This window comes from Sinocyclocheilus anshuiensis, unplaced genomic scaffold (assembly GCF_001515605.1).
Source record: "Sinocyclocheilus anshuiensis isolate Anshui unplaced genomic scaffold, SAMN03320099.WGS_v1.1 scaffold1371, whole genome shotgun sequence".
Lineage (NCBI taxonomy): Eukaryota > Metazoa > Chordata > Actinopteri > Cypriniformes > Cyprinidae > Sinocyclocheilus > Sinocyclocheilus anshuiensis.
This window is the reverse complement of record NW_015539833.1, coordinates 1,015,021-1,026,807: the sequence shown is the minus strand read 5'-3', so window position 1 is coordinate 1,026,807 and position 11,787 is coordinate 1,015,021. Positions and strand designations below refer to the sequence as shown.

Below are 11,787 nucleotides of genomic sequence, written 5' to 3'. Positions count from 1 at the left end.
AACTTCACTTAATTCCAGAAGGACAAAATCAAGTTCTGCACTACATTTTTGTTCCCATTTAATACCCATTTCACATGTTATTATGTTTAATTGCAGAACTAAAATGGGTTACGAATGCCATTTTATGTTTTTAAATCCATCGTCACCTTTTTTTACCTGCAAATTAATTATATTGATGTCAAAAATAATTATGTAAAAAAAGGGTAGCATTTTAATCATTATACAATCCAATTCCTTTAAAAAAAAAGTGTAAATCTATTGTCAGGTCAGTGTATAAACACATTACCAAGAACAGGTATATAAAGACACATTCAAAGAGTAGCTTTCAAAGACTTTATTAATCTCAAATGTGTCCCTTAACTCAGCGCAGGTCAAGAGGTTAAAGTCTCCTCACAGAAAAAAATTCTCCCCGAAGTTTCTATTTGATTCCGCTGTTACTCATTGTCTGAGCTTTGCACACTCCTTTGCCAGCGACCTCAAAGGCAGCTCCCTTGTAAGTGGCCACACATTGGTCATCGGTGCGCAAGTCTGGCTGGACCTGCTCCCACACTTTCTTCTTAGGGTTCAGCTCCTTGTCAGGCTCACCTGGAACAACAAAACAGAGAGGCAGAGAGTTTGAAGTGCTGATTAGTTTTTCTCCCAACAGCTGTAAAAAGACTGAAAACAAAAGCAGTTTTTGAAATCCTCTCGATATCATTAACATCAGTTATGAACATCAGTTCTAGTCGAGCCAAAACGAGATGCTCCAAAACTCAAGAACTCATGGAAACCAGATGAAGATCTTTGTTTTTGCTACTACCTGCAATAAGCAGACATAAATCAAACCAAAATGAATTCAAAAGCTTGATTTGAATGCTGACGGGGATCCTGTTATTTGCATCTATTCTATTGCTGACCTTTTCACAACCATCATAAGTGCTACAATCCAAATGAGACGAGAAATTCCGAAAGCCGAGAAAGGACTATGAAAGGTCACAGTCTGTCTCCATTACTTTTAATGACAAGTTACAGATGATTGCTTTAAATGCAAAATAAAAACTGAAAAATAAAAGTCATATGAATAATAGAAATGTCATATGAATCGCAAAGACTTTTACATGCGATCATACCAAACTATTGCATGGCAAACCATGAAAAACAACAAAACAAAATAAGAAAGAGTAGAAAAAATTATTTAACAATAAACTGATAGCACCAATTTTTGCTGTAAAGGTCATTTATGAGGAAGTTGGAGAACTGCTTCATTCCTGCTACGTGCTTTGTTTTTGTATTGGGAAAAACTGTGATTAACTTGGAAAAAAACGAATTGGACAACATTTGATGTTTTTTGGCTTAATGGAAAGATGAGGAAGAACCTGACATTGAAAGGTGAAAGAGACACTCTTCTCATTGTGTCCAGGGCAGATGGTCCTCCTCTGCACTCCACATTCACATCTTCCTGTTAGTTATTGTGCTCAACTGACCGCAAATGCTACACTTCTCCAAATAGCTTCCACGCCAGATCCACCATATTATTTCACAGCACAAGAATAAAATTTGGATTGTTTGTGAGGTTCCCTTAAGCACTGAGGAATTTGCTCTTTATTAGCTCATATAGCAGAACACAAACAATTACGTAACCAAACAAGGAACTTCATGTTCTTTATTGAGAGATCTTAAGAATTCAAATGAACAGCCGTGGTTAAAGGTATCTAAGGTATCTGCAGGATTTTTAAGCTCAAATTTAACTTTTTACGACCTGCACAAATAAAATTAATACCATATGTGACCCTGGAGCACAAAACCAGTCTTAAGTCGCTGGGGTATATTTGTAGCAATAGCCAAAAATACATTGTATGGGTCAAAATTATCGATTTTTCTTTTATGCCAAAAATCATTAGAATATTAAGTAAAGATCATGATCCATGAGGATATTTTGTAAATGTCCTACCATAAATATATCAAAACTTAATTTCTGATTAGTAATATGCATTGCTAAGGACTTCATTTGGACAACTTTAAAGGCGATTTTCTCAATATTGTTTTGCTTTTTTTTTTGCACCCTCAGATTCCAGATTTTCAAATAGTTGTATGTCGGCCAAATATTGTCTGATCCTAATAAACCATACATCAATGGAAAGCTTATTTAACATATTAAACTGTAAAATGACTGTAAAAAACATGATTTGCAGTTCAGATAAAGAAATGTATGAGAAAATGAATGAGTCAAAAGTATAAATTATTTGATTAATTTAAACAATTATTATCAATCAATTATATCAATTAAATAACAAAAATATTTTACTGTCTTAATTGTTTAGATTTTCCACTAGTTTTTCTTTATAGCTTATAGCACATTTACAACTCTGCGTGTTTGCTGCGTAAAACCGGGTTGATTTTCACATTGGTCTGAACAAAAACAGCCGGGCTTATTGAAAATGCACATTCATTCTCTGCCAGCAGGAGACGCTTTTTCAACGGCAGAAATATAGCGGTTTCCCCGGTAACGGCTGTACACAAAGCAGTGCAACACCTGACTTTGAAACATGCAGCGCTTGTGTTGATTTAATGAAATCAGAACCTTTTGAGGTTCAAGTCACATTAAGCCACATCGCAATTCTTGTCTTTCCATGCCCAAATTTAAGACCTCTTGAAATAAAAATTAAGACTTTCTTGTACCATTTAAGACTTTTTATGGCCTTAAATTTGATACAACTAAATTTAAGACTTTTTAAGGACCTGCGGAAACCCTGGACAAAGTCTTGAAAATCTGAACCCCCCCAGAGTCACATTGCAAGACGTTGGGCATGAAGTCTGATCTACATTACAGCTTATTAGGGCCAAAAATCACCCACTTAAACAGGAAGAGATCTTCTGAATGATTTTCAAATGGCCAACTCTTAAGTCTGAGCATCCCTCACAAGATGAAGACATGCTGTGGCAGGTTTGATCAATGATAGCAATGTCTTGTGACCAAACGTGGCAAAGTTTGAATGCTATGGCAAAAGGAAGATTTTCACTGACTACCAACAATCTCTTATATGGCTACGGAAGACTTGGAATATAGTGCATGTATCGTATGGATACATTTTATATTTTTATGGAGCATTCTTGTCCATTTAGAGCACGACAGCTCCTGGTTACCATATGCTTGCTTCTTTGTTTAGAAAAGAACAACATGAACATTCTGCTTAACTTTTGTGTCCCATGGAAGAAAGAAACTCAAACTGGTTTTGGAACAACGTGAGAGCGAGTAAATCATAGCAGAGCTTTGATATTTGGTAGACTTTACTTTAATAAAGCAGCATGATGCACTCAGATGGGCTCCATGAAGCAGACTGTATGTGCCATTGGACTGCTGGACAGTAATGTCATATTTCATTGTGGTACGTTTGTGTACTATAAATATGTAACATTACCTGGGAAGCCCTGGAAGGTAATCCTGTCTCCAGCCACGGCTCCACTCGGGGGATCCAGGATTTCAACTTTTTCTGGAGAGCTGGCACACATGACCATGGCCTGGGACAAGATGCCTCTCATCTTAGCATGCTTCAGGTTGCATAGGAGGACAGCCATGCGATTCTGCATCTAAAGACAGAAAAAAAAAACATAACTAAACAAGCGGCACAAGAACCAAGTGTGATCTTCTTAAGCAGTTAAAAAGAATACTATAAATTAAATATAATTTATTGCATGTCAGAATGAGAAGTTATGCAACAGTCCAAAAACATCAACAATATACCATATTATGAGGAACAGCTGGGCAACTTTATAACTGTTGAATTTTTTTGTTTTTATAACCAAGAACCAGGGATGCAGAAAAAAACAGACCCTCAACAAAATTAATAAACTGAATACATGCAATAATCATTCAACTCATCTACTTCCAAATCCCTTACAAAATGAACTGTAGACATTCATTATTATTTCAACTCTATAAATGCACAAACATGCTTAAAGCAACTGTGATGTAGTCATAACCGAACATGATTAAATTAAATGAATGAAGGAAACAGATGCGTTTTATAGGTGAAATTAGAATTTCTGACGAGCTGCTAGGAATCCCCTAAACAAATCGTAAACTCGGGGTTCTGGAAAATAAAGCACAAGAGACTGAGCTGTCTGCATGGAACAGGTTTATGGACCTGCATGAATCGTAGTAGTGCAGACGTTTTATATGAAACTGTAAAACTGAAATATCCCCCTTCCCAATATACTGAAACATAACACCTAATCAACAAGAGCTGCATTCATTATATGGCAAACAAAGATTGCTCTCAGGTACAGTAGCGAGACGTTGAGCCATTACGTTACTTCAGACTATTCCAAACATTGTCTAATAGGAGTGTAAATATTAGCTCAATTACAAAGAAATGTTTTTTTTTTTTTACTGAACGATACAATGCATCTAGAAAGCTGCGATTTGGCCATGATTCAGCTTGTTTCATGTATGATTCATGTTTCTTTAAATATGCTGAAGACACTTGAAGGACAATTTAATCAATTTTTTTTGTAGCTTTTTAAAGTAAACCAGTCATTTTTTTAATTAAATATAACAAATCAAAAAAGGAATATATTTTGAAAAGGGAATATATTTTGATTAAGTTAACATGCTATATTTTAAAAGGTGTAGAATTATTTAATTCTATAAATCAATCAAATCTAACAATAAAAATTCAATGCACATTTAATACTGTGATTAATTTGTAATTAAAGCAATTGCATTTTAATAATGTAATTGTATTTATTAAATGTAAATAATGTTAATTTAATTAAAAATGTTATATTTTAAAAATAAATAAAAATAATTGTTTTTTAATTATAATAATGACTTTAGGTGCTTTTTACTTTATAAATCGTGATTAAATGATTTGGTGCATTTCAGAAAATTAAAACAACTTATAATTAATAGCAATAACAATATTAATTGATTAAGGTGCTTTGCAAATTCCTGAATAAATGCATTAAATGATTTGTTGCATTTCAGTGATTTCTGTAATGCCTTTAATTCTAATGACCGTCAAAACTGGACTCGTGATAAACATGAGTTAGATGCGTCAGTACCTGCTCCAGAGGGATGTGTTTGACCAGTCCACTGACAACAGTGCGTGGAGATGCTTCACCAACATCCACCTGCTCAATGTAGAGAGAGTCGGCGTCAGGGTGCTTTTCGGCGCTGATGATGCGGCCCACTCGCAAATCCAATCGAGACACGTCTACTTTCGCCTCTTCCTGAGGCGGCGCCGCTGCCTTCTTCTCTTTCTCACCTGGACCAAAAGTGCATTACAGATCATCAGATGATGTCTTTCACATATTTTTCTGTTTGTAAGTCAGAACACAAACATGATTCATAACTTTAGCAATTACAACCTTCAACCAACACAGCGTAAATATCTGTAAAAAGCACAAGCTGTGGAAGTAGAGCTGTTAGAGACATTGTACCAACCTCGGCACACCGTGTCATTCTTGGGTTTTATTACGGTACATGTCCACCCTGAGGAAATGTGCCTTTAGTTTGTGAGGTGTTTTTAATGCAACTCTTTGAATGATATTTTTAGCTTGTGCATATTGTTCCCTAGGGAGCTGTTGGGATACTTTTAAAAGTCTACAACTGGAAATTATGTCGGCTTTTCATCTGTGTTCTGTTTCTGAACTTTTCCCAAAACAATTGTGCCAGCAATCGCTTCAGTATGGTGTTTGTTTCTAATCGCTCCAGTCATCTGAAAATAGTACAACTTTACCATTGTTTCCGCACTTATGGGCTTGGTGAACCGTTTTGGATCACCACTTCACCCTACAAGTCTTGAAAATGAAAACCTCTGTGTACTCTATACATGCATAAGCAGTGAACACAATGATTTCCAGGTTGAGGAAATCAAAGCGCTACAGTTCAAAAGTCTGGGGTCAGTAAGACTGTTTTTTAAAGAAATTATATTTTTTATTTAGCAAGGATGCATTAAAATGATCAAAAGTGACAATAAAAACAGATTTGCCATCACAGCAATAAATTACATTTTAAAATTTGCAGTATTGTAAATACTGTAGTAATATTTCACATTATTAATATTTTACTGTATTTCTGATTAAATAAAGGCAGCCTTGGTGAACATAAGAGACTTTTTTTTTTAAATCTGACTCCAAACTTTTGAATGGTAGTGTAAGTTTTTCTGTGGGACAGTTGATAAAATCACTTTACAGTCAAGAAGGTCAAACATCTGTGGCCAAAATGACATTTTTTCATGCCAAATTAATTTTATATTAGATTTATTTCATCAAACATACCAATTATTGCTTTTAATACTTGAAAAGTCAAAGGGCACCAAAGCTGGACCTTATGTGGAAAGTGCCAGTAATATTTTTCATATTTCTTCATTTTCACGCAACACTGCAAGGTGGCTGGGTTAAACCTTCTTTATTTTCTCAGAAAACCTTTTGAGTTTCAGGTAAAGTTGTCAATAGCTGTTAAATATGCTTCTTATTCCAAACTTTTAATAAGGAAAAATGAGTGTAGTACACGACCCTTCACTTTGAAGCATGCAGTGCATGCAGACTACGTGTCTAATTGATTCAATCACAGCCTTTTGCGGTTTAATAATCACACATGGCTATTGTGAATTCATTGGTGATGTACATTAATCACGCAGGCCCTAATTTAAGAAAATGCTGGTAGAAAAAGTGCCAAGAGTCCTCAAAGTCTTCTAAATGTGAGAAATCATGTAGTTCTGCCAAGAAACAGATATGCATGAACTACAGGTGCTACATCCACACCGAAACACAGCATTCAACGCTGAAGGAAAAGAGACGTATTTGAAAATAATGAAACTCCTTTTAACATCTGGCCCAAAGGGAACGCCCAAGTTAACTTGTTATTCCTCAGCCCATAAATGCACAAAAACGATCTGTGATCTGTACTTAGATATGAAGTTGAACAGAGCATTCCCAAGTTGAAGGGATTTAAGTGATTGGAAATGAAAATCATTTTTCATAATAAATAACCATGAAAGGAAATCTGATCCATTTCAAATGCTCTATTCTTTAGGGTATGAATAGTTAGAAACGTAACCCCCTAAAGACAGCGGTGACATCTTTAAATCTGGTTTGCCTTCAGAGCTGGTTGTAACCCAAATGAGTTTGACCTGCATCCACAACTTGCATTCACTCATAGTCTCTTCTCAAGCTTTTCAAATGTGTTCATTACACGGCATTGTTTATGAGAGTGGGATTGTGCATTAGTAAAATGTTTTTCTCATTTATGTTCCTATCTGACGTGTAAATCATTCACATATTCTCCAAAAATTCAATTAACCCCTAGACATGACACAGTCTACTCTTAATAAGTCATTTTTATGGCCCTATATTATTGACACTTTCTTTTCATTGGAATTTACAGCAGCTATCCTGAATTATAATTAGACAAAAGTTCTATATGCAACTTAATTTCATTCAGTGGGAGTAGATTTAGCAACTAATTCTAAAAGATCTGATTTTGATTCTGACATCGCAAACGTTTTGGATGGGGTTGCAAATGAATCAACAGCACTGGAAACTTTGCCACTGCAGAGATGAGCTGTTATAAAGGAAATGCCATATTAATAGTCTCAGAAGTATGCTTACCCTTCTTCTCGGCTTTCATCTTTTTCGTGTCATCGTTGTTTTTGGCTGGTGGGGTTTTTGTGGCTGGGGCAGGAGCAGGAGCAGAAGGGGCTGCTGGGGCAGGTGGCTCTGAGGCTGTGGGTTTAGAGACACACTGGATGCTGGGCTCCGCTGAAGGCATGGCCACATCTTTCACTGCAAAGAACAAATCAAATTATTTCACTACTTTATCATTAGAAAAACTATGCTTTTGTGAATCCTAAATGCTCAACACAATGCGAAGATTTACTTATATTAATCTGAAGGCACTTCTGACCACCAAAATAGGCATCACTGATGTTTAAACGTAGGTGGTCACATGCTGATGCATTTAATTTTAGACTATAGACGTTTTGAAATCTAAAAGTTACATTATGTTTTCAAGTACAGTATCTTAGTATTTCATTATTTCCAAAACATCAGCAAGAATGCAGTATATTGTGTGATATTATACCTCCTCTCCTCTTTTCTATTTCAAGAAGCTGATTCTTCAGTTCCTCGATGTCCTTCTTGAGCTTGGCGTTCTCCACCATCAGTTTCTTTTCCTCTTTCACCGTGGCCTGCACAACTACACCAAACAACACATTCATTAGAACAAGACAGACACACATTAATTCAGAACTTCTCAACCGTCTACTGCTTATGTACTGTAAGTTACAATGTCAATACAACCGTCCTTTTTAAAAACCGCAATCACACAATCAAAGTCACTGTGCTTTAAACACACAAAGCTATTTTAGTTTTATAAAAGATATTCACTTACTATGTTTTTGTTTGATATTTTAGCACAACGATAAAATAAACACTACAAAAGTTTAGTGGCCGTAAGATTTTGAAAATGTTTTTGAAAGAAGTCTCTTCTGCATACCAAGGCTGCATTCATTTGATCAAAAATACAGTAATATTGTAAAATATTATCACAATTTGAAAATTATGTAATCAATTCCTGTGATGATAAAGCTGAATTTTCAGCATCATTACTCCAGTCTTCAGTGTCACATGATCCTTCAGAAATCATTCTAATATGCTGATTTGCTGCTCAAGAAACATTTCTTCAATGTTGAAAACAATTTTGCTGCTCTATATATTTTTTGGATACTTTTTCCATGATTCTTTGAATACAAGGTTCCAAAAAAACATAATTTAATCAATTGAATGCATCCTTGCTGAATAAAAGCATTCGTTTATTTCTAAAAAAAAAAAAAAACGTACTGACCCCAAACTTTTGAAAGGTAGTGTTAAAATATAAAATAATACATGCATCTTTATAATATTTTTCCCTTATTAAAATAATATTGTTTTAGTTCCAATGGTATAAACGTTTGAAACCTCTATAAATGCAAATATTATACTTCTAAGCACATTCTGAAGTAGATTATTAAACGATTACTCTTTCTGCTTTTCATCATCTCAGACATCCTTATTGGTCATTGACCCGGGTTCAACACACATGCACGCCTCATGCATCCACTTACTGGCTTTCTCCTTCAGCAGCTGGACCTGCTGCTTGAGGTATTCGATGATCTGGTCAGCCTCCGCGGCCTTCTGGTCCAGTCTCATGAGTGAGGGTGTGTGGCCTGACATCCTGAAAAGGGATCGTACCAGGAACCTGAAAAACAAGCCAAAGGAAAAGATCAAACGCTGTAGGAACTCTTAGTCACTCATAAACATGTTTTTTTTTAAAAGAGGATCCAGAGACATCCTATCCGTGTTTGGGAACATGCGGCACTTGAGAGCACGGCCTTGTTAAATGAGATCTTTTCAGATCTTTGGCGCGTGTAAACATGAGGTGTTTTGGCACACTTTACACGGTGCTTTAATTTGTAATTTATACCTATACGTGGCCAAGTTTCTGTCCTAAACACCTTCCATGAAGGAGAATTATAATGAAACAGCTGACACCAGCCAGATGCTCAACAATAGATCGGCTAGACGCCAAACAACATGCGAAAACCTCATCAAAGCTTACATTCTCCATCCTAATCCCAGCGAACCCTGCTTTGGATTCTCACTTCAGTACTGTTAGACCGTTTAAATTGCCTCGCCAATGTCCAGGTCAACAGCAATATTCTCCAACAACGAAGCGGATGGAATCAAACCATATGGCATTTAAATGTGTGTGTTCTCATGTCCACGATAATACAAATACTGCGTAATTGCATCACTGTCCTCTCGGCTCTGTTTTGATTGAGGAATCCTCTTTGGCTCCACAACGGATCAAACAATAATTCCCATTCAGTCGAAAGACAGCTGGTGAAGGAACATGGACACGTTACACATTTGGCTTGGGCTCATCCACTGCAAAAGGACTAAGGGAATTTTTACAAGGCGTAGGAAAAGAGAAGAACACATCATAACACATAGTGCAGGGTGGTGCTGGAAAACAACAGCTGGCGCCGGATGAAAACAGAGAGTTCAGATGAGCAAATTAGAAACACAAAAAAGCTGGAGTTGATAATATCGTGGATCAAAGTCTCTTGTTTTTGAAGTTCTTGAACTGCTTTAAATGGGTCTGTGGTGGAAGAATTTATGAGCACCATGACAGGACTGTTTTCATTTGCATAACCCCTGAAAACGAGTCCCGGGGCCGAGCCGGAGCCCAAAACACTTCCAAAAAGCTCAGTTGTCACCGTTTTCCCATAATGCCCTGCAGTGGTGGTCATCGGCATCATATGACAGCCTATAAACATGAATATTAGGCATGCAACAGATATCAAATTTCTGAAACGCAACCAAAAAATGCAAAGGCGTCTGTGAAACAAACCTCGAAAATGTTAGGTTCTGTTACATCTGACACCAGTGAATGTAACACTTGCAGGAGCAGCTGTCACTGTCATGCAAGTCTGAACGGTGAGGAGATAATGACTACGCACTTGTGCCACACATTAGCCAGCGCTTCCATTGGCCACCAGCCCCAGTCAAATCACAATAAAGACTTCATTCTCTTCTATTCAAGAAATTCCAAATCCCATAGGAATGTTTTTATGTAACCGTAATTGTCCTTGAAATAACTGCATAGGGCCCCAAAAGAAAAGCACATGACATGTCCTATATTTTACATCCAGACTATTTTGGGACACAAAAAAAGTGTGGAATATTATAATTTTTTTAATTAATGTGTAATAATTTATTTGATAATTATAAAAATAAAATAATGTATGATTTATTTTTATAATTAATTATAAATAATTATTCTAATTTATTTAGCAAGTTTGAGGTCTGTAAAAAAAAAACATGTCCATTTTAATATGACAGAACTGGAGAAATGATTATTGTATCAACACATTTGTAACATTTATTATCGTTTATAACACCTTCGTGCATTAAGTCACTACACTGATTTATGAATTGGAAAGTAGGTTATGTTTTACGCGAATGGACTCTATTATGTCAAACAAATTAAACAAGATGAAGGCTTTTTGATATATAGGTGGCCTGAGCAATCACAGTAGAATTATGCAATATGATGAGAATAAGACAACACCTTGCATCATACTTTTATAAATTAATTTCAGTTACATATTCTAATCTTCAGGACATGCATGGTGGTATTTTTATATGCTGACTTGTTCAGAACAAGTGAATGAACCTGTTTGACAGACCACATACTGCAAGTGAAAGTAAAAGGAAAACAGAAAGCAATCTATTAAAGAATTATTCATTTCAAAGTCAATGGCCATAAATGTTAAAATAATAATTACGAGAGAAATAACAATATATTAATTATTGATGTCATTTTTGTCATAAATCATCAAATAAATTCACTTTTTAAACCTTTAAAGCAGATGGCGTCTATGCAAGGATGGAAATTTAACTATAATGTGCCATAATACGATGGGTTTTTTTTTTTTCAGTAGCGATATTCTGCAGAAGGACCATCATGACTCATGATGACATTATTACCGTGTTTATATAACTTGTTAGGCTAAACACAGTGCTGACTGTCATCTTCATAACACGTCTGTCCTTTTACATCTCGACTTTAACTACATTCCTAACACATTACATAGACAAATACAAAATACTCATTAACTAAAACGTCAATGCGAGCTCTGCTACTCACATAAAACTGCAACCGAATGTTTCTTTCCTACACAGCCACACCGCACTTTCACTTGTCCCTCCGGCGTTGTGAGATGATGACGCCACAGTCACGCGTCGCTGGCGCGGGATAAA

The 11,787-nt window shown here is 35.9% G+C and overlaps 1 protein-coding gene across 1 annotated transcript; it reads right to left on the bottom strand.

Moving 5' to 3' along the window:
• Positions 1-329: 329 nt before the first annotated feature.
• LOC107684278 (aminoacyl tRNA synthase complex-interacting multifunctional protein 1-like) lies at positions 330-11,761 on the bottom strand. The gene is made up of 7 exons (XM_016480514.1): positions 11,675-11,761; positions 9,087-9,220; positions 8,066-8,179; positions 7,594-7,767; positions 5,044-5,246; positions 3,399-3,567; positions 330-585 (listed from the first exon to the last, which is right to left on the bottom strand). Coding segments are annotated over exons 1-7 (963 nt in total). The 5' UTR covers positions 11,677-11,761; the 3' UTR covers positions 330-418.
• Positions 11,762-11,787: the final 26 nt, after the last annotated feature.

Bases quoted from the DNA above. Each gene is read 5' to 3' on its own strand.
- LOC107684278 (XM_016480514.1), bottom strand. The intron at 5,247-7,593 runs GTAAGCATACTT...CTTTTGGTCCAG, and splicing joins GATGAAAGCCGAGAAGAAGG to GTGAGAAAGAGAAGAAGGCA. The intron at 3,568-5,043 runs GTACTGACGCAT...TTCTGTCTTTAG, and splicing joins AACACATCCCTCTGGAGCAG to ATGCAGAATCGCATGGCTGT.